At 43.3% G+C, this 25,731-nt stretch overlaps 1 protein-coding gene across 3 annotated transcripts; it reads right to left on the bottom strand.

Moving 5' to 3' along the window:
* Positions 1 to 12: 12 nt before the first annotated feature.
* On the bottom strand, positions 13 to 24,965 carry cdkn3 (cyclin dependent kinase inhibitor 3). 3 transcript variants are annotated; one of them, XM_078233906.1, is made up of 8 exons: positions 23,959 to 24,965; positions 17,192 to 17,274; positions 11,263 to 11,318; positions 8,444 to 8,488; positions 7,189 to 7,411; positions 5,149 to 5,180; positions 4,885 to 4,988; positions 13 to 1,365 (listed from the first exon to the last, which is right to left on the bottom strand). In XM_078233906.1, the coding sequence occupies exons 2-8, from the start codon at positions 17,263 to 17,265 to the stop codon at positions 1,276 to 1,278; spliced, it is 624 nt and encodes a 207-aa protein (XP_078090032.1). In that variant the 5' UTR covers positions 17,266 to 17,274; positions 23,959 to 24,965; the 3' UTR covers positions 13 to 1,275. The 3 variants fall into 3 exon arrangements, with proteins under 3 accessions (XP_078090032.1, XP_078090031.1, XP_078090033.1); XM_078233905.1 differs by having other exon boundaries at positions 24,172 to 24,428; XM_078233907.1 differs by lacking the exon at positions 8,444 to 8,488 and having other exon boundaries at positions 23,959 to 24,278.
* Between the last annotated feature and the right edge of the window lie 766 nt (positions 24,966 to 25,731).

Genomic DNA, 25,731 nt, shown 5'->3' on the forward strand with positions numbered 1-25,731 from the left:
CTGAATGAATTGGGTAAGGTACTTGGTGTTGTGTTTAGCACTATATCACAAATACCCTTGTTAACAAATAGACTCTGACACTTGTTTTAGAATGGACTACGAAACATTTTAATGCAAAGGTACAGCTGTAAAGGTTGGGGGGGGGCGAAAACTGATGAAAGACTATTTACCAACCAGTTTCTGTATGTCATAGTATAGTTTATTTTGTAAGAATACGGTTTAATATTAATGATCTCTACTTTTAAAACTGGCCCATTCAGAATTGACAATCAATTGTACTTTCTTGTACTTGGTACACCTAAGGCTGCCCTGTTTTTCACTTATGAACCGTATAGTAAAGTTTTGAGCAATTAAGTGATCTTGCAAGAGGCTTGACGATCAGGCTAGAGTATGCTGGCATACATTATATCACCTATGGTATCGTACCTCTGAAATGATAGCCAATTCAAAATCAAATGCATATATCAAGGAAAAACCTCTTGTATGTTGAAAGAATAACCATTTCTCAGCACTTTATTTGCCTAAATCGGTCACCGAAAAAAGTATGATACCATATATTTGGATATAATTTAATATTTTGTCCAAAGATGTGTAGGTTAGGTTGATTGGCTATGCTAAGTTGCCTCTTAGTGACCCAATATGTTAAGGTTAAGGGGATCAATGGGGTAAGATGCACTGTTGGAGAGTTGGTGCAGATATGATGGGCTCAATGAACTCTTCCTGCTGTAAGGATTCTATGGTTTATTTGGGGAAAAGATATGCTTACACATGGAGAAATGCTTAAATGTGTTTTCTTATATTCCAATGCTGCATTGTGATTTTTGGTCTACTGGCTAAGTTTAGCCTTAGTTATATGTGTTGCCTATACGTAGACATGATGGATTGCTCTCAATATGTTTTGATTAGCCATCACCTAAAACATGTGATTTTATCATTATCATATCTGTTGTGGGGGTCATGCTGTGCTTCCTACAATAAAACAGACTGCAGTTCAATATAGTTTCCAGAAAGTGCCAGGATACAACTACTTTGGTGTGGTTTTGTGTTGAAAAACAAATGAACAAAAGACCTAAAGTAACAAGTTAAAAAGGCCTAATACAAAAGCAACATTCTGCAGATACTGGAAATACCCAGCAGGTCCAGCACATCCCTGGAGAGAAACAGTTCATTTCAGGTTGATGACCCTTTTGTTGAGGTTGGACAATTGTAAAATTTTATATATACAATCAATTTACAAAATTACAATATACAGCCTGAAATTTCTGACATTTCTTGTTATCTTGACACTGATCGGGCTGCAGCATCATCTTTTGTTGCCAGGTACGTCGTCACCTTATCCCGAAAATCGTGTAAGTAGTTGTATTGCTGTCAGACAAAAATTTAAAAAGTTGTTCATGTTCCAATTCAACATATTGCATTTTTTCCTGAATACTTGAACTTGGTCACCCTAGGCTTCTCTCTCTCTCCTTCAAGCCCTGATTGAAGTCCTAATATGCTCTTGCCAGGATTAGACTCTGCTGTGATGCCATTACAACTGAATAGCTGACCAAAGCTAACAAACAGAAAAAACTATCCATTGTAAATTCCTCAATGAAAATGCTCTCTGGATTGCAAGCCAAAGGAATTGTTTCAGGAAACACTTGAGTTTGGACTGTGGGGTGTTTCCTAATATCACAATTGCATTGTGTGTTTTGTCAGTTTGACTCCATCAGCAGTTTCAGGTGAGTGCACTTTCACTGTGTTAGAACAGGTAAAGAACTATTGCCGTTCAACTATGAGATGAGCGTTTGAATGGTGACACCATGCTTGATATCAATTGTGACATTGTACAAAAGCTGGATTTCTGAATAATTAGTACATTTACATAGAAAAAAAACATGAAATAAAAACATTCAATTTTTTTTGGTGTCCTATTTTGTTTTCAGGCACCTTCATTTTTAAAAAAGTTTCTGGACCTCGGGTCTGCCAACATGAGTCAGAATTAGAGCTTTTTTTTTCCATGGGATATTAGCATTTATTGTCCATCCCTAAATGCACTTGATTGGGGGGTGGAATTTCCTGATTGAATCACTGTAGTCCATGCAGTGTAGGTACATCTGTTGTGCAGTTAGGGAGGAAGTTGCAGGATTTTGATCCAGTGAAGAAATGGCAATTATAGTTCCAAATCTTCATAGCATATGACTTGGAGGGGACACTGCAGGTGGTGCCTTGTTCTTTTAGAGGTAGATGTCATGTGTTGTGGCCCCTTTTCCACATCGCATTGACAGTCAAATTCTGGATGGAAGCTGCTTCTGTTGTTTGGGCATCTTTAAAAGGCTGTTGAATTTGTGTGTGTTTCTCAAATCCCCCTCTCTATCCTTCGGAGCCACCGTGGGTCTCATTTACTAGGCTGGGGAGATTTAATTTTAGAATTCAAATTTAACAATCTACTGTGCTGAGATTTGAACCTGGAACCTCAGAGCATTGCTCTACGTTTGTGGTTTACCAGTTCAGTGACCTATACCTCTAGGCCCCAGGAGGAAGCCACTAGGCTGTGGAGATGAGTTTCCTGGACACACATTACTGCAGTCAGAGTTAGTTACACCTGTTTATATTCTTTGCAGCAGTTGCTTAAGGCAGATCTGATGAGATTCTGCCAAACAGCTTACAATTCCTTCAATGTCAGGTACTCGGGAATAAGGATGGAATTCCCTTTGCTTCTCAGAATTCCTACCATGCAGAAGGAGTCCATTGAGTCTGCATCAACTCCAACAGAGCATGTTACCCAGACCACCCCCCAAATCCCTATAATGCCATGCTTTTACCCTGGCTAATCCACCTAACTTACACATCTTTGGACACCAAGGTGCAATTTAGCATTGCCAATCAACTGAGTAGTCAACGTGTCATGGTGTTTCGCTGAAACTTAAACTGCAAGCGGATAATGCTTACTCATTCTTGGGTGGCAAGGTCATCCTTTTCACCATCTTGCTCTTCCTGTGTCACCTCCTGCAGTGATAGATTTGCAGCAAGGGAGGATAGAAGACTTAGAGAGATGAGCATCCCCTCTTTGGGATTGAAACAGGATGTTGCAACAACACTACAGGCAGTTGCTAGTAACCTACCAGCAAGATGCCACCAACCTTACTAACCCAATCAAAAGTTATATGGGTCCTCAGTGTCCTCGAAGGGAATGGAGGAAGCACCCCCCACCCCCACTCCATCCTTTGTCCCTGAATGGGTGAAGACACCCCCTCCCCCATTAGAGACCTGCTTTTTGTGGGCATGTGGCAATTTCTCCTCCCAACGAGAGAAACAGCAGCTGGCAGTGGGAGAAGTGGAGTAATAGATAGGGGACTGTGAGGATGGAAGGGGATTGGAGTTTGTGCAAGGCTGTTATGTAACCAAGATAAGGATTGAGAAATACCATGAAGCAATGAGCATTGTGACGAGTTTGTTGCAGAAGTATTGCTTTAAGATGACAGTCGGCTGGTGCGCAGATTAGGAAAGGGAGTAAATATAATACATGCAGTACACTGTCATGTCTGCCCTGCTGAGGGAGTGGAATGTCTTGCAGTAGTGCAGCAAAGGGACGCTCAGTTATTTATAGTGCCATCTCCCTCCAGGGAACAGGCATGACTATGATACTCAGAGGGACTTAGTGTCCCCCAGGAAGTTCTGGAAATATAAATGAGTGATGTGTGATCATCTGTGACTTGGCGCTATACACTGCTGCTCTCTAGTTGATTCACAGTGCAATAATAAATACTGGCAAGACGTGTAATAAAGTCATTTCAGAGAAATGAAAGATCGGATTGGGGCTTTTTGCCCTGGCGACAGCTCTCCTGGTAAACCCTGCTTCAGCAACAGAAGAGGCGGAAGAAATGAGGGAGACCAGAGCAGTCAGGGTACAAACTGGGGACTGGCAGTGGGCAATAGGAACTCTTGACTTCTTACGGAGTTGTGATCAGCAAAGTTAAAATAAGCTGTGTTTTTTATAGTTAAGCTGCAGCAAATTACCAAAATCTGAGAGAGCGGCATGGTGGCACAGTGGTTAGCACTGCTGCCTCACAGCGTCAGGGACCCGGGTTCAATTCCGGCCTCATCTGTGTGGAGTTTGCACATTCTCCCTGTGTCTGTGTGGGTTTCCTCCGGGTGCTCCGGTTTCCTCCCACAGTCCAAAGATGTGCAGATTAGGTGGATTGGCCAAGATAAATTACCCCTTTAGTGTCAGGGGGATTATCTAGGGTAAACGGATAGGGTGATGGGGATAGGGCCTGGGTGGGATTGTGGTCGGTAAAGACTCTTTCTGCACTGTAGGGATTCTATGAGGAGCAGTATTGGTATTAGGCCCCTTTCTCAAATGCAAGGTATCCTAATATCTATTTGAGACAACAAGCTGGAATGCCTGAAAATAGTCCATGGCTAATGTGGTGTCGGATGAATTTTAACCATTGTCGGGATGGAGGGCATTGTGGCTGCTTTCTGCCTGGAAAATGGCAGCAAGGACCAATTTTTACCCCCATCTCTCCAGGAAAGGAGGGGCGAAAACTGGTTAGAGAGAAAGTAAAGCACAAATAAACAGTTTCTGAGAGGCAGACATGGTGACACGGTTGTTAGCACTGCTGCTTCACAGCACCAGGGACCCAGGTTTGAATCACTGTCTGTGCAGAGTCTGCACGTTCTCCCCGTGTCTGTGTAGGTTTCCTCCAGGTGCTCCTGTTTCCTCCCACATTTTGAAAGACATGCTGCTCAGGTGCATTGGCCATGCTAAATTCCCTCAGCGTCAGGGACCCGAACAGGTGCCGGTGTGTGGCGTCTGGGGGATTTCACAGTAACTTCTTTCCAGTGTTAATGTAAGCCTACCTTTGACGAATAAATAAACTTTACATAGATCAACCGTACCTTCACGGTTTGGATTGCTGCAGCTCCTCTTAGTTCACGAAGGTGGCCAATTGCATCTTCTGGCAGGATGGTATCAGACAGCTGCAGGAGGAGACATGCTGCAACTAGGAGACACAATACAGGAAGGAAACGCTTTCAAACTCTGTTACTCATCTGATTGAATGACATTTCGGAGTTGCAAGAAGCACTTTTCAATTTCCCTTACTTTGGGTAAAAGCTTTACAAAAAAGTGGAAGAATGGAGGAGATAAAACTCTGCACTTACTTAGACAGGAACGCCCAAGGCCTCCGTAACATCTGCAAAGATAAATACAGAGAGTGCTTCAAGAAAATGGTTCAGATTTTGATGTGAAAGTTATTTGTGCACTGTATCAACATCAAAGATGATCCTTGGAATAAAACTAGCTAATCAGTTTATTGTCAGGAACAGGCCTACATTTCTAAATGGTTTGGTACGTTACAAAATCCTAATCCTAACTATAATATTGGGAATTCAGTTATTAAGACTGCAGATTCATGCCCAACTTTCCTCGTAATATAACCTGATTTAGGGGCGAGATTCTGCCCGAATGTGGGTGGAAAATAGGATGGTTAAATTCGGATTGGGACAGGAAATTCCTGTCCCAAAGAGCTCAAACATATTTTATTGAAATGGTGATTGATTGATATGTTACATTTTACATCATGAGTATGTAAAAACAAACATTTGTTCTTGCTGGACCGGGAGGCAAAGGTTCAACTGACCCAGATGTACGTTAGGGAAGGATTCACAGAAAAGCTTATTTTACAGAACCCTTGTTTCTCTCCCCACAGATGCCCTTTGACCTGCTAAGTATTTCCAACACTTCTCGGTTTTAATTTCAGATTGCAGCATCCACTCTATTTTGCCTCTTTATTTCACACCCGATTTGCTGTTTCTTTCTTATAAGAAATGCTTCATCATTAATCCCCTGCCTCCCGCTGTGGGACTCAAACATTTCATCCCACTTCATTTTGAAGAGGTCTCAGTGGGTTTTCCCATCTGGAATATTCTTGCTTAGTGGATGGAGAGAAGCGGCAAATGAGGACGGACGGGTTAAGCAGCATGGCACCAATGCTCCAACACTCTGATTCCAAACTATGTAGACCAAACCCATCCCCGTTTCTCGCTGTCCCAGAAATAATACAATGCACAGAAATATTCATCAAAAGGTAACAAAAAAATCTGTTCTAACGATTTCTTACATTGTCTCTGTTTGCACTAATTAACTTACTTGGTCTTAATCTACCACTCCTCCAGCGTTCTTCCATATCAAAGACTAGCCAGCAGCAGAGACACATCTCTAAAATGAGCACATGCACCCAATGTAAGAGAGGTGAAGGTATATTGTCCATTTCGATGAGGTGTACTTGAAGACCAGCAATCACCCCTGTGGCAGGAACTATGCGTTGACCATGATTTTGAGCTAAAGTGTTGCACACATGCAGATATTTCCTTGTGCACAAGTTTTTTTTCATTCATTCATTTGTGGGACATGGGTGTCACTGGCTGGCCAGCATTTGTTGCTCTTGAGAAGGTGGTGGTGACTCCCAGGGGAAATGTACCTTTGCTCATATTCTTGCCCATCAGTGGCAATGGATGTGAATTGGCAACAGAAAGTTGACATCCCCTGGACACACTTGAGAGCTCATTGAACCTTCAACCTTTGCTGCTCTGTGACCCAGCTTTTGAGGTAGTGAACTTTTGCAATGACTAAAAGATCAGGTAAAGTTGCCATAGTCCCAGAGGACCCTTCGCTTTTGCGTGGGGGGAGGGGAGAAAGGGAGAGCAGACTGGTGGCGATTTAACCCGAGGATCACCACATCTCAGGTGAGGGGCAAGGTGGAGCCTTCATGAATAACCTTAGCTGGCAGGGGAATTGAACCCATGCTGTTGGCATCACTTTGCATCACAAATGTTAGGTTGATTGGCCATGCTAAAATTGCCCCTTAGTGTCCTGAGATGCGTAGGTTAGAGGAATTAGTGGGTAAAATATGTAGGGATATGGGGGTAGGGCCTGGGTGGGATTGTGGTCGGTGCAGACTCGATAGGCCGAATGGCCTCTTTCTGTACTGTATGGTTTCTATGATTCTTAATCAGCCATCCAGCCAACTGAGCTAACCAATCCCCCAAAATTTGCAATGACTAATAGATAAACAATTACCCAAGAGAGAATCATTTACTTTTCAGGTTGTTACTTAGAGGCTGGAACAAACATTCTGTGTGAAAATCCCGCCCATACATATTCTGTACAAGTTCACAGTTAACAGCTGCAATGCCACCTACTGGATAAGGATCCTTTTCTCATTTTCCAAGGAGATCCTCAACTCTTCCAGAATTTTCCAACAGCTAGCAATATCTGGAACGTTTCCATCGGGAAAAGGATGATGATACACGGTGAATCCCTGTTGCTGGTACGATTCCAACAAGCCTGGAACCCTGTATTTCATCATCTCTCCTTTGGTACAGAACACAAATACATCTTGTATGTTGTGGCTCTTGAGCTCTTCTGTCGATAGTTGAAGAAGATAGATACTATGAATTAAAGGCCCAATTAACTCGATACAAGCTTTACATTTTACTACCACTGTAATCCAACAATGGGATAGATGGTGCAGATTGGGAGAGCCAATGCCTTAGCTAAAGTAGTAATTGAAACCAATAAAATTGCTGCAGTCTGGTCGAGCTTCATTGTGTTGATGGACACAACAGTCACACAGTTGTATCTGCTATTCCCCACAAAGGGGAAGGTTCTTATTTCAGTGCCCATTATTGGCTAAAAAAAACCCAAATCAAATATGGGTTATTTCCCCTCACCATTAATCACTAGGGGGCGTGCTTTCTGGTCTTGCCAGAAATTCCTGCCCAAAGTCAATGGACCTCTGGCTGCTCTCCAAATTTTCTGGACCAACCAGCGGTGCACATCATTGCAGGCGGGATAGGATCCTGGCCTGGGGTGGTGGCACAGTGGTTAGCACTGCTGCCTCTCAGCGCCAGGGCCCCAGGTTCGATTCCCAGCTTGGGTCACTGTCTGTGTGGAGTTTGCACATTCTCCGTGTCTGCGTGGGTTTCCTCCCACAGTCTGAATAACGTACTGGTTTGGTGCATTGGCTATGCTAAATTCTCCCTCAGTGTACCCGAACAGGCGCCGGAGTGTGGCGACTAGGGGATTGTTACAGTAACTTCATTGCGGTGTTAATGTAAGTCTACTGGTGACAATAATAAATAAACTAATAAACTAAACACTGGCAGGCAACTTTGTGGGTGAGATGGGGGAAAATATTTTCCTGTCTCGCCCACGACGATGCCCACTGCTGTCGGAAAATCCCTCCCCTCTTGGCAGCATTAGAAGAACTCTGCAACCAAATCTGCACCAAAACAGGAAAAAAATCCCCAAATAAAACAAAGCAAATGGTGAAGTACAGCTCCAAAAGCAAACAAGTTAATTTGATAGCATTATTATCCAAAATGGCCACCTCCCTTGAACCCACAGACACATGACACACATATATATAAAAATATATATATAAATATGCATTACCTAAATCTTTTTGAAGATTTCTTCTTATATCTTTAAATTTACAACCTGTTTAAATAGAGTAGTATTTAATAATGTGTGAATTTAAGATGGCTAAACTGAAGCACCATTAGAATGGCTGCACACAATTATTTTCTCTCAAGCAAGTTAGATAGATGAGCTAAAGCATGTCCCAAAGAAAATAATTATAATGACATTCTTGAAATACCCCTACTCGATTACTAATTATCGCACCAACTGCAATGTGGCATAAGCGGTGAGTTTCCTGTCAAATTCATGGACTGTGTAGCTGGTCTGAGGCTTTGGAAGCCAATGTCAATGCAGGGTGGGAGAGGCAAGACTGGGGAAAGGGGAGGTTGAAGGGTCAGTGGTTAGCACTGCTGCCTCACAGCGCCAGGGATCTGGATTCAATTCTGGCTTCGGGTCACTGTCTGTGTGGAGTTTGCACGGTCTCCCCATGTCTGCGTTTGTTTCCTCTGGGTGCTCTGGTTTCCTCCCGCACTCCAAAGATGTGCAGGTTAAGTTGATTGGCCATGCTGAATTGCCTCTTAGTGTCAGGGGGATTAGCAGGGTAAATATTTGGGGTTACAGGGTAGGACCTGGGTGGGATTGTTATCGGGGCAGGCTTGAAATAGCCTCTTTCTGCAGTAGTGAGACCTCATGATTGTAGATTAAGTGCAACTTCTTAAACATTAGACTGAAAGAATTTACATTCATACAATGTCTTTCACAACCTCAGCACACTTTTCAGCCATGGGTACTGTGGTAAACCACTGTTAGCTTATTGCCTGTGTGTGTGTGACATGCCTGGACACGTCCCTGCCGGCCCTGCCCGGGACTCCTCCCCCCCCCCCCCCGGTCCAGGTATAAAGGCGACTGCTCCCCACCCCCCCTGCCTCAGTCTGGACCAGTTCATCGGCATGGGTGTGCTCCAAGTCTTTTGCTAATAAAAACCTATTTGTTCTTGCATACAAACTAATCTTTGCTTGATTGATGGTGCATCAGGTACTAACAAAGTGTAGTAACTATTGTAACATAGGAAAACATAACAGCCAATTTGCAACAGCAAGATCCCATACATGGCAATTAGATAATGATGTGGAGATGCCGGCCTTGGACTGGAGTAAGCACAGTAAGAAGTCTCACAACACCAGGTTAAAGTCCAACAGGTTTATTTGGTAGCACAAGCTTTCAGAATGCTGCTCCTTCATCAGGTGAGTGGAAGTTCTGTTCGCAAACAGATAGATAATGACTATGGAATCCCTACAGTGCAGCAGAGGTCATTCGGCCCATCGAGTCTGCACCAACTTTCTGAAAGAGTATCTTACCCAGGCCTTCTCTCCCACCCTACCCCCGTAACCCCACACATTTACCATGGCTAACCTATGTAACCTACACAACTTGGGACACTAAGGGGCAATTTAGCCAATCCACCTAACTTGCACATCTTCGGACTGTGGGAGGAAACTGGAGTACCCGGAGGAAACCCACACAGACATGGGGAGAACATGCAAACTCCACACAGACAGTGACCCGAGGCTGGAATTGAACCCGGGACCCTGTGAGGCAACAGTGCTAACCACTGTGCTGACCAGATAGATAATCTGTTCTACAGATATTTGTTAAAGGATAAATATTGGCTAGGATACCATTGAGAACTTCTTCAAAAACTGCCATGGATTCTTTCATGCCTCCATGAGGGGGCAGCTGGGTCCCGGTTTATTGTCTCATTGGAAATTTGGCATGTCTAAACAGTGCAGCTTGCTTTGCAGTGTCAACTTGGATGACGTCCCTGGAGTAGTACTCAAACTCACAACCTTCTGACTGAGGAAAGGGTCATTTCCATTTATTTAAATGTTTCTGTAGCTCCAGATGTAGGAATGTCAGCTTGGATTGTAGCTGAGTGTCTGATCTGCTACACTGCTTGTTATGTATCCTAATTAGAAAACCAGCAACATTTGGGGCCAGTTAACAAATTGGGAGTTGTTTTTTTTAAAATTCATTTGTGGGACATGGGTGTCACTGGCTGGCCAGCATTTACTGCCCTTCCCTAGTTGCCCTTGGAGGGCAGTTGAGAGTCAACCACATTGCTGTGGCTCTGGAGTCACATGCGGGCCAGACCAGGTAAGGACGGCAGATTTCTTTCCCTAAAAGGATATTAGTGAACCAGATGGGTTTTTCCGACAATGGTCTCATGATCATCAGTGGATTCTTAATTCCAGACATTTTCTTTTATTGAATTCAAATTCCACCATAATCGTGGCGGGATTTGAACCCAGATCCCCAGAACATTAGCTGAGTTTCTGGATTAATAATCTAGCTATAATACCACTAGGCCATCGCCTCCCCTGTACGGTTCAAATAGAGTAGCTTACTGAGCTGCTTCATTTGGAATATGTTTATTTGATAGACTGATGCAGTCTTGCTTACTGAATTGCCAGCAGAGGTTTAGACAAATCCTTCAAAAACAGCCAGTGGAACACACCTTCTCACTTTCTTCCCTTCACAGAAAAAGAAAATCACAAGTAGATCCTTAGTTAACTCGCCACACAGCCCAATGTGAAGATGCTTACTAATACTATCTGAATATCCAGGACTACATGCAACCACTAACACTGAACCCTGGTACTAAGTGTTAGTAATCAGTTTGTTTAAATTAACATGGGGACAAAGGAGTTCCTCTTGAGAATTTTTCCCAAGCAGGAGAGAAATTCTAAGATATTATGGATGGTTTAATCACAAGCTGAAATACGGAAACATTACTGCAAACTCACAAACTCGGGAGTTAGAATTCCATAATGTCATGGGGGAAAATGGCTTACCTGGCAACGCACAGATTCCAAGGAACTGGTGGCAGTTCACCACAGACAAAGCCAACCTATGAAATATATAGCAAAAATATTTCTACCTATATTTTAGCAAGTTAATTGTGCCCAAACAAAACAGGAACTTCCAAAATCAAACATGCATTTTAACATTCAGAATAAGATAACGGATCATTCAGGAGATATTGGCTGGAATTTTCTCGCCCGCTCTGGAATCGGGGCAGGTGAGGCTCGCAGAATGGAATTCTCAGTTGGCCTTGGGTGGGATTTTACAAGCCTCACCCAAGCGAGGTTGTCAAATACCAGCCATTAAGTTTGGGTCGATATTAACCTCAGGATATTGTTGCCATTTCTTACCCATAAATGGGCCTCACTATCAAAAGTTACTCTCATTACCCAGTATCTAAATGTACAATAGCCAAAGACAGGGATTGCGACTATCCAGCGATTCAGTGGTTAGCACTGCTACCTCACAGCTCCAGGGACTGGGTTCAATTCCGGCCTCAGGTGATTGCTTGGAGTTTGCATGTTCTTCCTGTGGGTTTTCTCCGGGTCCCCCAGTTTCCTCCCGCGGTCCAAAGACGTGCTGGTTATGTTGAGTGACCATGCAAAATTGCCCCTTAGTGTCGGGGGATTAGCAGGGTAAATACATGGGGTTGTGGGGACGGGGCCTGGGTGGGATTGTTATTGGTGCAGGCTCGATGGGCTGAATGGCCTCCTTCTGCACTGTAGGGATTCTATCTTGCTTTACAAACTGGTCATCATCCTCACTCGTGTTATACACACATTTCTCTAATTTTCTGAAAAGGTGAACCGATTAACCTTTCAGTGGGATGTAGTCAGATATGAATCATTAATTCTACAGTCTATAGATGGACTCAATTTTAGTAATTACAACTTCACTTTGGTTCCTCAAATAATAAAAGTACACCATATCGATTCTGTCAGTGGATTACTAAATATTCACTTTTCTTGGATGGTCTTTTTTTGTGTGAAATCGGCTATTTAAATATCATTTGGCTTCCTTCCCAAAGGAAACTTGCTTCCTCTGTGTCTGACCCAGCGGCCTTTTTGTGCAGATAGCTCTGAATGTGTTTAACTCCAACTCCACAGGAATGCCATGTGGCTCATCTCTTCCCCATTGGTCAGTGGAGCTGCCAATTAAACGGATTTGATTTGTCACATGTATTAGAATGCAGTGAAAAGTATTGTTTCTTGCGCACTATACAGACAAAGCATACCGTTCATAGAGAAGGAAAGGAGAGAGTGCAGAATGTAGTGTTACGGTAGAGAAAGATCAACTTAATGCAAGGCAAGTCCATTCAAAAGTCTGATGGCAGCAGGGAAGAAGATGTTCTTGAGTCGGTTGGTACGTGTCCTCAGACTATTGTATCTTTCTACCGCTCCATGGAGGTAGAGACATGCCAGACCACCTCATGTTCGATATTTAGGACTTCAGCTCTGTCCTTCTGCACTGTAGGGATTCTCTCTTGCTTTACAAACTGGTCATTATCCTCACTCGTCTTATTACCCAGTATCTAAATGTACAATAGCCAAAGACAGGGATTGCGACTGTCCGGCTAAGTCCGTCTAGAGACTGTAGAATTAATGATTCATATCTGACTTCATCCCACTGAACCGCCGGACAGTCGCAATCCCTGTCTTTGGCTATTGTACATTTAGATACTGGGTAATGAGAGTAACTTTTGATAGTGAGGCTCATTTATGGGTAAGAAATGGCAACAAATGTTTGCTGGAAGCAAGTGAAATAAGATTGTGAATCCCTACTGTCCCCGGTTATGTAACTGTATCAGTGGCCTTGGACGGGTTTGTTATCGTACTGATCCCTTCTTTGTCCAGTTTGTGTTTATAACCTGGATTTTACACCTTTGTAAACTCACTTCAGCGTTAAACAATTATTCGATGTAAATTATAGCCAAAATATTTGTTTTTTGGAAAATGGTTTAAAATACACACAATAAAACCAAACAATCTGACAGCACAGGGGGGATTGTCGAAAAGGCTGTCAGAGAGGTGGGTGTTGGTGACAAAAAAAATTAAGTTAATAGTGTGTTATGTAGAGGACAAAAAAAATTCATATGGATGTAATTAAGCATTGTGTCTCGAGAGTTCCTCCGTTCCTCATACTAGGGATGATGGTGTAGTGGTAATGTTACTGGATGAGCAATCCAGAGGCCCAGGCTACTGCTTTGGGGACGGTGGTTCAAATTCCATCATCTAGAATTAAAAACTAGTGACCACAAAGCTATCAGATGTCGGAAAAGCCCTTTTGGTTTAGTGATGCCCTTTAAAGGAAGGAAGGAAATCTGCCAGTCTTATCTATTCTGGCCTACAAGTGAATCCAGCCACACAGCAATGTGGCTGACTCTTAACTAAAAGTTAAAGTTTATTTATTAGTGTCACAAATAGGCTTACATTAACATTGCAATGAAGTTACTGTGAAAATCCTCTAGTCGCCACGCTCTGGCGCCTATTCGGGTACACGGGGGGAGAATTTAACATGGCCAATGCATGTAACTAGCATGTCTTTCGGACTGTGGGAGGAAACCCACGCAGACATGGGGAGAACGTGCAGACTCCGCACAGGCAGTCACCCAAGACCAGGATCAAACCGGGTCCGTGGCACTGTGAGGCAGCAGTGCTAGCCCCTGTGCCAGGGAAGCCACCCAGTTGTACCAAAGCTCTACAGAAAAGTTGAAGAAGAATAAAACCAGATGGACCACCAGACACTGACCTAGGCACCGGAAACGGCACATGCTGTCCAGTCAACCTGGCAAAGTCCACCTCACTAACATTTGGGGTCTTGTGCCAAATTTGGGAGAACTGCCCCCGACAAGTCAAGCAACAGCTCGACATAGTCATACTCATTCAATCATACCGTCCAGCCAATGTCTTCGACTCCTCCATCACTGGAAGTGGTGGTACAGTGGTGTACAGTTGGAATGACCCTGGAAGTCCTCAACATTGACTCTGGACTCTATGAAGTTTCATGGCATCAGGTTAAAGACAGGCAAGGAAGTCTGCTGATGGCCAACAACTACCCTCCCTCAGCTGATGAATCTGTACTCCAAGGTGGGCATGCCACATCTCCTGAGGTTTGCCTTCGAGAAATTCTTGACCCTTATCCTCAGCCTACCTCACAGGTGGTGTCCAAGTCTGTGAATACAGGACTGCCCGAGGGATTTTATCAGTCATATCGACATGTTCACTCCATCTGAGTTGGGCTCAGAGGATGAATGCATCAATTCCAGACTTTTCTGATTTTTAAAAGTACCTCACTGTTAGGTACTCTCATTTGATGCCCATGATGTTTTGATGAATACGGAACCTGAATGGGGCAGCACAGTGGCAAGCTTCTGGTTCGATTCTGGCCTTGGGTCACTGTCTGTGCGGTGTCTGCACATTCTCCCGGTGTCTGCGTGGGTTTCCTCTGGTGCTCTGGTTTCCTCCCAGTCCAAAGATGTGTGGGTTAGGTTGATTGGCCATGCTAAATTGCCCCTAGTGTCATATGTGGGGTTACGGGAATAGGTCCTGGGTAGGATTGTGGTCACTGCAGACTTGATGGGCTGAATAGCCTCCTTCAGCACTGTAAGGATTCTATGATTCTGTCCAACTGCGTTAGGAGGGGAGGTATTGCCACAGCTTTGTACACCAGCATGGTTTGTTGCAAGTTTGATACCTCCCTTCTTCCACAGTTTGCTGCAAAAGTGGGCAAATGCCAAACCTCAACTGGCAATTATGTTTGCCACCTTGCTATCAATGCAGACATTTCTGGCGATTGAGGTTCTGAGATAGTTTAAGCTATCCAGAGCCTTTAGGGTTGTTGTTGATAGTTACGGTGGGTTGGTTTTAGTCAGAATATTGTGGCGGTTGATAGTGGAGCTTCCTTAAGCCGATGTTAGCCAGCTGTTTTTGAACAACAGTCCATGTTCCTTTGAAGGCACATGGGCAGATTCAGCAGCTAAAACAGCAATTCCCATATCATCATCCCAGATACCTTTGTTGTGGATGGCAGTCATCTCAAGTTGAAGAGATTGCCATCTGCTTTGTATTGGATGTATAATTCCATTGGCATTTCCATCAAACACCCAGAAATCATGGCAGCAAAGAATATACTGAGGAGCACAGGGGCTGTGACACACTCCAGCACCACACCACTTGCTGTGTCTAAGGGATCAGTGTATTCATCATCAGCAGTAGCTCTGGTCGTCATTCCATCGTGAAACTATTGTTTTAGATGTACATCCAAGTTTGACTAACATTTTCCACAAGATCTCGATTTACTGTGTCTTTGTCAGGTCACATCCCATGAACAAATTAAAATCTTTTGCGGGAAGTGTACAAAAGAAAGTAAATACGATAGAAAAAGGCCGACATAATTAGAAAGAAAAATGTTAGCTGCCTCGCTTTTATCACATGCTAAACTCATATTCATGTTTTTATTGCCCGAAAACTTGATAGTTCCAATACCCACGTTAACCATCCATAGATCCAACTTCCGCACAATGGAGCTGTTTGCACCCTGATCCACACTGTCCTGTTCACCCATCACCCTTTGTAACTGCTTGTATTAAAAACACTAGTCTTCAAATTACACAATCCTCCCTCTCTGTACCACCTCCTCCTCACTTTGCAGGAAACCTCTCGAGAGAAAGCAGCAAGTAAATTAACTTGGCAAAGAATTACATTAAGATCCCAATTAGGAACCAGTTAGAGCTTAACAAGGCAATTTCTAAACATATGTCCACCCCAATCAGTGAGCTGAGTTGGTCATGCAACGTCCAGGGAAGGATGCCAAATTGGCAATAGTTTCCTCGACTCCTTCTCCCAATGGGCACTTGTGGGTAATCTCAGTGGAAGGAAACTCCCACATTGAAAATGGTGCAGGCAGGATCTGTGGCAGTAACAAGAGGTTACATAACCTGCACAGCATGTAGCTGCGAGCACGAAATCCAATTGTTTTAAGATTATTTCTTGGGACAGCTGGCCCTGTCATGCAATTAAAATGCTCGAACAAGAAACTGACAGCAACATAAAGGAAATACAATCGATTTTATATAACTGATTTTTCAGAAGGTATCAAGTAAGTTGCAACATTGGAGAACTATCATGAAGATTAAGGTGTATTTTAATGCAACTCGTCTACAGGGTCGACGAAGGGACAGAAAATATAAAGTAGGCTTCAATAGTTATTTTTCAGTTGACGGGACTTGAGTAGTAGTGTGCCCTTCGGATCCGTGTGATTGCCTCTTTGGTTTACAATAATATAAATGATTTGCAGGCAGCATGGTGACACAGTGATTAACATAGCTGCCTCACAGCACCAGGGACCCGGGTTCGATTCCAGCCTTGGGTGACCGTGTATGGAGTTTGCACGTTCTCCCCATGTTTATGTGGGTTTCCTCTGTGTGCTCCGGTTTCCTCCCACAGTCCAAAGATGTGCAGGTTAGGTGGATTGGCCATGGTAAATGCGTGGGGTTTATGGGGATTGGGTGGAAAGGAGTGCCGGGGTGGGAGAGCCAGCGCAGACTTGATGGTCTGGATGGCCTCTTGATTCGAATTTAGGCACAGGGAGGAAAGTGTCTTGCTGTGCTCCCTAATTTTGTCGTGATGAGAGAGTTGAGCAGGTTGGTGACATTATTAAAAGACGCATCCAAATTTTGTTTGCAAGAAACTTACTGATTTTTAGATCATGAATTTGTTACCTTAAAAACTCGTGCAACATGTGAGATTAAGAGGGCTACGATAGTACGACCGTTACACATTCACGCTAAAGCAGAACTCTACTGCAATCTTCTCCAATGTTAGTAACATCCCAGCTACTAAGGCAAGTGGTGTCAGATGATGATGTATAGAAAAATCATCACGACAAAATGGAAGCAATGAAAGTGCTGCAGATACTTACCAAGATACCTGTAATGGTGATTGATGTTCTTCTTCAGATTCTTCATCAGAGGAGTCAAATTCACTTGTTCTCATTGCACCAGTCTAAAAAAAACACAAAGGTAACTCTAGAAGTCAACTGCAGTGCAATTTCATTAGGTTTATCGTAATCAAGAAAATTAATTCTCTGAGGTATGAAAATATTTTTAATTTGCACTCATGAACACTTTGACACATTGCCACAATAGGAACTGGAACCCCAGCCATAGTATAAAGAACAAAGAACAATACAGCACAGGAACAGGCCCTTCAGCCCTCCAAGCCTGCGCCGCTCATGTGCCCACTCAACCATTCTTTTGTATCCCTCTATTCCCAGTCTGTTCATGTGGTTATCTAGATAAGTCTTAAATGATCCCAGCGTGTCCGCCTCAATCACCTTGCTTGGCAGGGCATTCCAGGCCCCACCACCCTCTATGTAAAATACGTCCCCCTGACATCTGTGTTGAACCTTGCCCCCCTCACCTTGAACCCGTGACCCCTTGTGTTCATCACCTCCGACCTGGGAAAAAGCTTCCCACTGTTCACTCTATCTATGCCCTTCATAATTTTATACACCTCTATTAGGTCGCCCCTCATCCTCCGTCTTTCCAGGGAGAACAACCCCAGTTTACCCAATCTCCCCATATAGCTAAGACAAGTATAATCAGGCCTGTTCTAAATGCTGAATATTGTAACAAACTGATTTGCTTCCTCTGCATGTATTCATTTACTAATATAAAATTAACACTCTGCGTCAGTAAAAGTTAAATGTAGATAAGGAGACTGTTGCTGAAATTTAAAACCTTAATTCAAATTGGGTTGAATGTTAATCGTCTGGTGTACCCAAATAACATTTCTGTGATGGCATGCAGTCTGGTAGGCATGATATTTTGTGCTTATCAGCATAGGCAAATGTAAAATTAGTACCGTGGTCAGATTCAGTTATTACAATGACAGAGACTAACAAAGCAACTTCCACATGACACAATAGGAGACTAATTGTCTTACTGTGTTTGTGCTAGTGCTGATTCTTGTACCAGGTAACTATTTAATCTCATTTATATTCTCTTTGCTTATACCCCATAATACAACAGCAAATACACTTAAATAGCAACAATAATAGAACTTCTAACATAGAAAAATGCCACAAGGTGCTTGCAAATGAAGAAAAGAATTAGCAACAAGCCTTTACAGAGGTAATATATTACTAGAAGTTACAAAACAGAAACAGTCTATTTGGTCCAAAGAGTCAATTTACCCTTCACCCGAGCAAATAACTAGAACCGTGTTTGCCCATCCTGTTTCCTTGTCCCTTCACATGCTTTTTCTTCCAATCTAATTTTGAATATAGGCATTCCAAAACCTCACAACATTGTGCCAGTGTCTCCTGCCTTCCTTCCTAAATCTCTTTCATTTAATTGTCTATCTATGCCCCTTGTTCTTGACCCCTTAACTGCTATTGATCCTACTCTGTACTATTCTGGTGGGATTTGACGAAGGATGCATTGCTATCACTTCCTCTTGGATTGGCTTCTTGATGCAACATGTCATTTGGCTGGTGAAGGTTTGCTTGAACTGAAGTTGTCATTGTCTAAAAGGCAGTTTTTTATCTTTGAATCATAGAAATTTACAGCACAGAAGGTGGATATTAATACTACCATGCATGTGCTGTCTTTACACCAGCACAATCTAAAAATAACCTGCCCCATCCAATTGTGCTTAAAAGGCAGGTTTATTCGAGACATTCAAAAGGAAAGAATGTTATTTGAAAAGGCACAATGTACAGGGTTACAGGGAGAAGGTGCAAGAATGGCACTAAGTAAATTGCTCATTTGGAGAGCCGGTGCAGACAAAATGGGCCAAATGGCCTCCTTCTGCACTGTAACAATTCTGTTTCTCTGCATATACTTTATCATTGCTGCCTCACAGCGCCAGGGACCTGGGTTCAATTCCCAGCTTAGGTCACTGTCTGTGTGGAGTTTGCACGTTCTCCCAGTGTCTGCGTGGGTTTCCTCCGGTTGCTCCGGTTTCCTCCCACAGTCTGAAAGATGTGCTGGTTAGGTGCATTGGCCATGCTAAATTCTCCCTCAGTGTACCTGAGCAGGCGCCGGAATGTGGTGACTCGGAGATTTTCACAGCAACTTCATTGCAGTGTTAATGTAAACCTACTTGAGACAGTAATAAATACACTTCTTAAAAGATTACAATGGCTCGATCTCAATGCAGATCCCTCCTGCTCTTCTACCCCAGACTCTTATTATCCAAGCAATTTCCTACAAAATACACTATTTATCAAAGTCAGAACGTTGTTGACCTCTTTTAACTACTTGCTTTTACAATATATTATGTATCTAAGTCTTTCCATTGTGTATACCCACATTCCTTCTATTTCTTCAGAAAGTGAGTCACCGCCTCACACTGGTGCACGTTAAACTGAATCTACCATCGGTTTGCTCATTTAAATCATTCTGCTTAGGTTTCTGTGAAGTCTTTTACAGTCCTCTTTAGTTTAGTAAATCTACTCCTTTGGGGTTCTCAGCAAAGCTTGCGTTCATAGAACATAGAACAGTACAGCACAGAACAGGCCCTTCGGCCCACGATGTTGTGCCGAGCTTTATCTGAAACCAAGATCAAGCTATCCCACTCCCTATCATCCTGGTGTGCTCCATGTGCCTATCCAATAACCGCTTAAATGTTCCTAAAGTGTCTGACTCCACTATCACTGCAGGCAGTCCATTCCACACCCCAACCACTCTCTGCGTAAAGAACCTACCTCTGATATCCTTCCTATATCTCCCACCATGAACCCTATGTAATAGCTCCATCCACCCGAGGAAATAGTCTTTGATAGTTTAATAGTTCCTTATAACCAAGTCCGAGTCAGCTGTATATGGAAAGCATGAGCTTAAACTGGAGAATGGTTCAAGGTGGTGTAAGCAACTAACGACAAGGAAGCTCTGCTTCCCACTTCTGAACTAACTTTCTCTCCATTTCTTAAACCAACACACTACTGAATTTTTCTAACAAGCTCGTCAGTTACCTTACTGACTGCCTCCTGAAGATCCCGAGAAACCATTCTACTAAATTCCTGAACAAAGATGTTGCACCTGCTACTCTCCAGTCCAATAACAATTTTTATATTGAATAAAAGGTGTGAAGAACTTTGGACAGAGCTGCTACCATCTCCCCTCAGGTTTGTGTCAGCCACTGATAAATACAGTCAAGGATCAGTGATTTATCCTCTGGGTTCTGCCAAGTGTATTCATTTTTGAAAGGTTTCTCTAACAATTGCTCTATTTCCTCCTCTACTAAACCCAAGCATTATAGGGCACATGCAATTTAACATGGATAAGTGTGAGGTTGCAAGAATAAATAATTGAAGTGTACACCAAATGGAAAGATGTTGAAGGTTATGTATAAACAGACCCAGAAGTTCAAATTCCAGTGTGCTTTGTAAAAGAACTATGCAAAATATTTAATATTGCTGCCAAACCCCTGTCCTTACCAATTACATTCCCGAATTCATTTCTGAGTGGTATCCTTTCTCTTTAAATATTATTTTACTTTTGAAATGTTTCTAAAACACCTTACTATATATGAAATGACAGCTTCTGAGTGTGAATTTAACTTTCCTTTGACTCAGCATCAATAATTATTTCTGAAATCAATTTTTAAAATGTCATCGTGGGATGTGTGGGCGACATTAGTGAGTTGATATTTATTGGCCATCCCTCACTGCCCTAGGGGCCATCCATATGGAGTGGACTGGAGCCATCAGGAGGCCGGTTTTAAGAGGGGTGGTAGATCTTATCCAAAAAGACATAGGGTGGGACTTTCTGGCCTTGCTCTCCCTGAAACTGGAAAACTCCGCCCCAGGTCAACAGACCTTTCCATGGTCTGTCCCTCGCCCACTCCCATGGCAGGTGGGACGGTAAAATTCACCCCATAAATAAATATTTTTAATTTTTTATGAAAAGCTGGAAACTTCCTTTTTTTATGCATTAACCCACGAATGACCAGATTTACTGAAATCAATTTCATGACTTGCCATGAGTATTAACCAGTCCCACAACCATTTTCTAATGGGTTTTATTTTAAGTTGGTGGTAAAGTCTTCATAATATTTGGAAATATATATTATATATCACACACACATATTCAGTTGGTAGCATTTTTATCTCAAAGGACGGTCATCCAAGCCCCATTCATGGGATTGAACACATAATCTAGGCTGACATTTTAGTGTAGCACAACATTATTGTCAGAGCTATCTTTGTTAAACAGAGGCCCAGTTTACTAAAATGCCCTACTGTTTATTCTGAGAAGACTGCAGGATTTACTCTGTCCTGGCCAATGTTTGCGTTTCAACTAGCGGCACCAAAAACTGATTCACCAATCATTAATTTCATTCCCCTATTTGTGGAACCTTGAGGTTCGCGAAAAGATGCCACATTTGCCTGCATAATGATAACTAAACTTCAAAGTAATTCATTGGTTACGTGGTTCTTTGGATGTCTTGAGCATGTAAAAACCACTGTACGAGTGCAAATTTCATTTAAAAATAATCCAATCAAAATTAAAACCAAAAGAGAAAATGCTGGAAAATCTCAGCTGGTCTAGCAGCATCTGTGAGGAGAGAAAAGAGCTGATGTTTTGAGTCCAGATGACCCTTTGTCAAAGCTAAAAGGCACAGAAAGTGGGAGATATTTATACTGTAGGGTGAGGGAATGAAAGATGAGTCAATGCCACAGAAACCAGGGGAAAAAGGCTGCTAATGACAGTCCATAGAGAGGATAAAGGGTGTGAATGTCCGAACGGCAGAGAAGCTGAAATCAGAGGGTAAGCTGTGACAGATGAAGATGTTGGGAGTGGGGGTGGGGGAGAGAGGTATAATTTAGAAAAAGGGGGAAAGGGGAAGCAAAGGGGGAGAAAAGGTGAGGAAAGGGGGGATAAAGTCGGGAGAAAGAGTGGGGGGGGGGGGGGAAGAAAAATGAAGAAAGACAAGAAAGAAATAAGAGGTAGAGAACAGTTTTGTTTTCTCTCCCCAATCAAAATGAAATTGGCTACATACAATCACGTAAATAAACTTTACAGAACCTGCAACCTAACATGTTGACTATCGGCAATACAACAATCATCAAGAGTCTCAATGCCACTTCAGCCACTCTATCCAATTTGGAAGCCAAGTTGAAAAATTATATTGCAGTTAAAATAGTTTTATTTTTAGCTTACATGGCTAGAGTAGAAATTTGGTTAGCACACTTCAAAACAGCTCTACTACTTAAAAATGTCCTAAATAAATACAAATGTCACAAGGACACTTCAGATGAGCATTAGAAGCAAAATTTGACAGAGTCAGAGAGGACAATGTCAGGGCAGAAAAGCCTGGTCAAAGATGTAGGTTTTCCAGAGCGTCGTTAAGAAAAGTATTCAAGAGCTCTGGGCCTTGACAACCGAAAAATTGGCCACCAACAGTGGAGCAATTAAAAGCTGGGACCCTCGAGAGGCCAGAATTTGGTGAGCACAGTTACCTTGTGGGGGTGGGGTTGCAAGGCTGGAAGAGATGACAGAGACAGGGTAGGGGGAGGCTGTGCAGGGATTTGAAAACAAGGATGCACATTTTAAAAGTGAGGTGCTGCATGGCTGGGAGCCAATATAGGCCAGTGAGCACAGGGGTGATGGGCGAGAGTCAGGTATCTGTCGCACAAGCAGCAAATCAACTAAAATGTAAAAGGTAACCATGCTGTTCCATTCAGGTACAAACCGGGGTGGGGGGTGTGGGGTGGGGGTGTGGGGTGGGGGGTGGGGGGGGGGGGGGGGAGGATCTGCCCAAACCAGCAACTACACAATCTCAAACACAATCAAAATTACCCTTTTTTATGCAATTAATAGTCAGCGGCCAAACAAACTCAAAATGAGGTAACTTTTTCAAAGATAACAGCAAAATACTGCGGATGCTGGAATCGGAAACAAAAACAGAAAATGCTGGAAAATCTCAGCAGGTCTGACACATCCAAAGATGTGCGGGTTAGGTTGATTGGCCAGGTTAAAAATTGCCCCTTAGAGTCCTGGGATGTGTAGGTTAGAGGGATTAGCGGGTAAAATATGTGGGGGTAGGGCCTGGGTGGGATTGTGGTCGGTGCAGACTCGATGGGCCGAATGGCCTCCTTCTGCACTGTAGGGTTTCTATGTTTCTAACTCTCTCTTTAGAATTTAATTTCTGCTTCAATCCCAATTAAGGTCACCTGCGCCTAGCGTGTTGAAGAATTGTGTGTCCTGTTGACAAATTCTGTGCAAGAGGAATGCAACAAGGGAGCTACAGGTTCCATCCTGCCTCTGTGGAATCAAACTACCCACACTAACCAGACCAAAAAAAAAGAGTTACAAAAAGTGAATTGAACCCTATTATTTCCTGCTGATCTTTTTCTGGCCTTGCGATAACCCAAAACATTTATTAAGAACGCAGTGTGAAGAGTCATACAATTACCAGTCTAGAGAAACTTCTAACAATAATTATCCTTAATTGACCATGGTATTAGCTTAGGCCATTTCCCTGTACACACTAATTGGAAAGACAGAGGTCTTAAACAACCAAACCAGGTTAACATATTAAATATGACAATCGTGTTCCAGACTCCACATTAGATTTGAGCAACAGCTCAATAATCTATATATTAAAAACATAAACTAAAGCCCTTCAAACGTTCATAAAAATTATTTGTAGAAAGATAGCTTAAACAGTATAACTCACGATTTGAAAGAGGCAAGTTGAGAAAATTAGTAGAAGCAGTATTGCTGTATGAAATTGGAATGCATTAACAGCTGGATTTCAGAGGGAATAAACAAAAGTCCTGCTTCTCTTTTTAGCATTAAAAAAGCTGCTTAACCCCCTTTCCCAAAATCTGAAAGGCACTAGCTAAAATCTCCCAGCACAGGTAACACCAGCCACACGGTCTACACTCACCAGGTTCACCATGCCGTGGGAGCACTTGGCACCTGTCGGTCTGTTGCTCTATTCTAAAGCACTAACCAGGAGTGGAAGCAGACTTGTGCCTGCCTCTTTCTCCACCCTTACTGCATCGATCTCTCTGAATATCTTGATGTCTCTTTATTCCTATCTCTACCTCTTGCAGTGTGTCTCCTGCTGAAGCTCTACACTCTCCTGCCTTCCTATCTCCCTGTCTCTCCTACAGTGTGTCTTCTATATATCTCCTATTATTTCCCTATAACTCTTTCTTGCCAGCTACATGTTCTACTCTCCCTCTAATCCAAGATATCTCTGCTCCTGCTGTTCTCTTTCTGTAAATCCAATCCTGTATCTGCCCTCTGTAACACTGACCCTGTGTATCTACCCTCTCTGTATCACTGACGCCCTGTATTTGCCCTCTCTGTATCACTGACGCCCTGTATCTGCCCTCTCTATCTCTGATCCCCTGTATCTGCACAACCCCTATACTGTATGTCCCCTCTCTCTAACTAACCAACCACTGGCTGAATGTCCTCTCACTGTATCAACTTCAGTGCTATACCTGTCCTCTCTTGTATCTGTCCTCTCTCTCTAACCCCTGTCCTATACCTGTTCCCTCTCTCTAACTCTTGTCCTACGCCTGTCCCCTCTCTCTATCTCCTGCCTTGTATCTGTCCCCTCTCTCTCTCTAACTCCAGCCTTGTATCTGTCCCCTCTCTCTAGCTCCTGCCTTGTATCTGTCCCCTCTCTCTCTCTCTCTCTCTATCTCCTGCCTTGTATCTGTCCCCTCTCTCTATCTCCTGCCTTGTATCTGTCCCCTCTCTCTCTCTAACTCCAGCCTTGTATCTGTCCCCTCTCTCTAGCTCCTGCCTTGTATCTGTCCCCTCTCTCTCTCTCTCTCTATCTCCTGCCTTGTATCTGTCCCCTCTCTCTATCTCCTGCCTTGTATCTGTCCCCTCTCTCTATCTCCTGCCTTGTATCTGTCCCCTCTCTCTCTCTCTCTCTAGCTCCTGTCCTGTACCTGTCCCCTCTCTCTCTCTAGGTCCTGCTGGTATCGGTCCCCTCTCTCTCTAGCTCCTGTCCTGTATCTGTCCCCTCTCTCTCTAGCTCCTGTCCTGTATCTGTCCCCTCTCTCTCTCTCTAGGTCCTGCCTTGTATCTGTCCCCTCTCTCTCTCTCTCTAGGTCCTGCCTTGTATCTGTCCCCTCTCTCTATCTCCTGCCTTGTATCTGTCCCCTCTCTCTCTCCAGCTCCTGTCCTGTATCTGTCCCCTCTCTCTCTCTAGGTCCTGCCTTGTATCTGTCCCCTCTCTCTCTCTAGGTCCTGCCTTGTATCTGTCCCCTCTCTCTAGCTCCTGCCTTGTATCTGTCCCCTCTCTCTCTCTATCTCCTGCCTTGTATCTGTCCCCTCTCTCTCTCTAGGTCCTGCTGGTATCTGTCCCCTCTCTCTCTAGCTCCTGTCCTATATCTGTCCCCTCTCTCTCTCTCTAGGTCCTGCCTTGTATCTGTCCCCCCTCTCTCTCTCTAGCTCCTGTCCTGTATCTGTCCCCTCTCTCTCC

Source organism: Mustelus asterias, chromosome 18 (assembly GCF_964213995.1).
Source record: "Mustelus asterias chromosome 18, sMusAst1.hap1.1, whole genome shotgun sequence".
Lineage (NCBI taxonomy): Eukaryota > Metazoa > Chordata > Chondrichthyes > Carcharhiniformes > Triakidae > Mustelus > Mustelus asterias.

Coding starts and splice junctions, on each gene's coding strand:
- cdkn3 (XM_078233905.1), bottom strand. Junction 11,319..17,191: donor TCACCATTACAGGTATCTTG/GTAAGTATCTGC, acceptor TATATTTCATAG/GTTGGCTTTGTCTGTGGTGA. Junction 7,412..8,443: donor AAATCTTCAAAAAGATTTAG/GTAATGCATATT, acceptor AACTATCGACAG/AAGAGCTCAAGAGCCACAAC.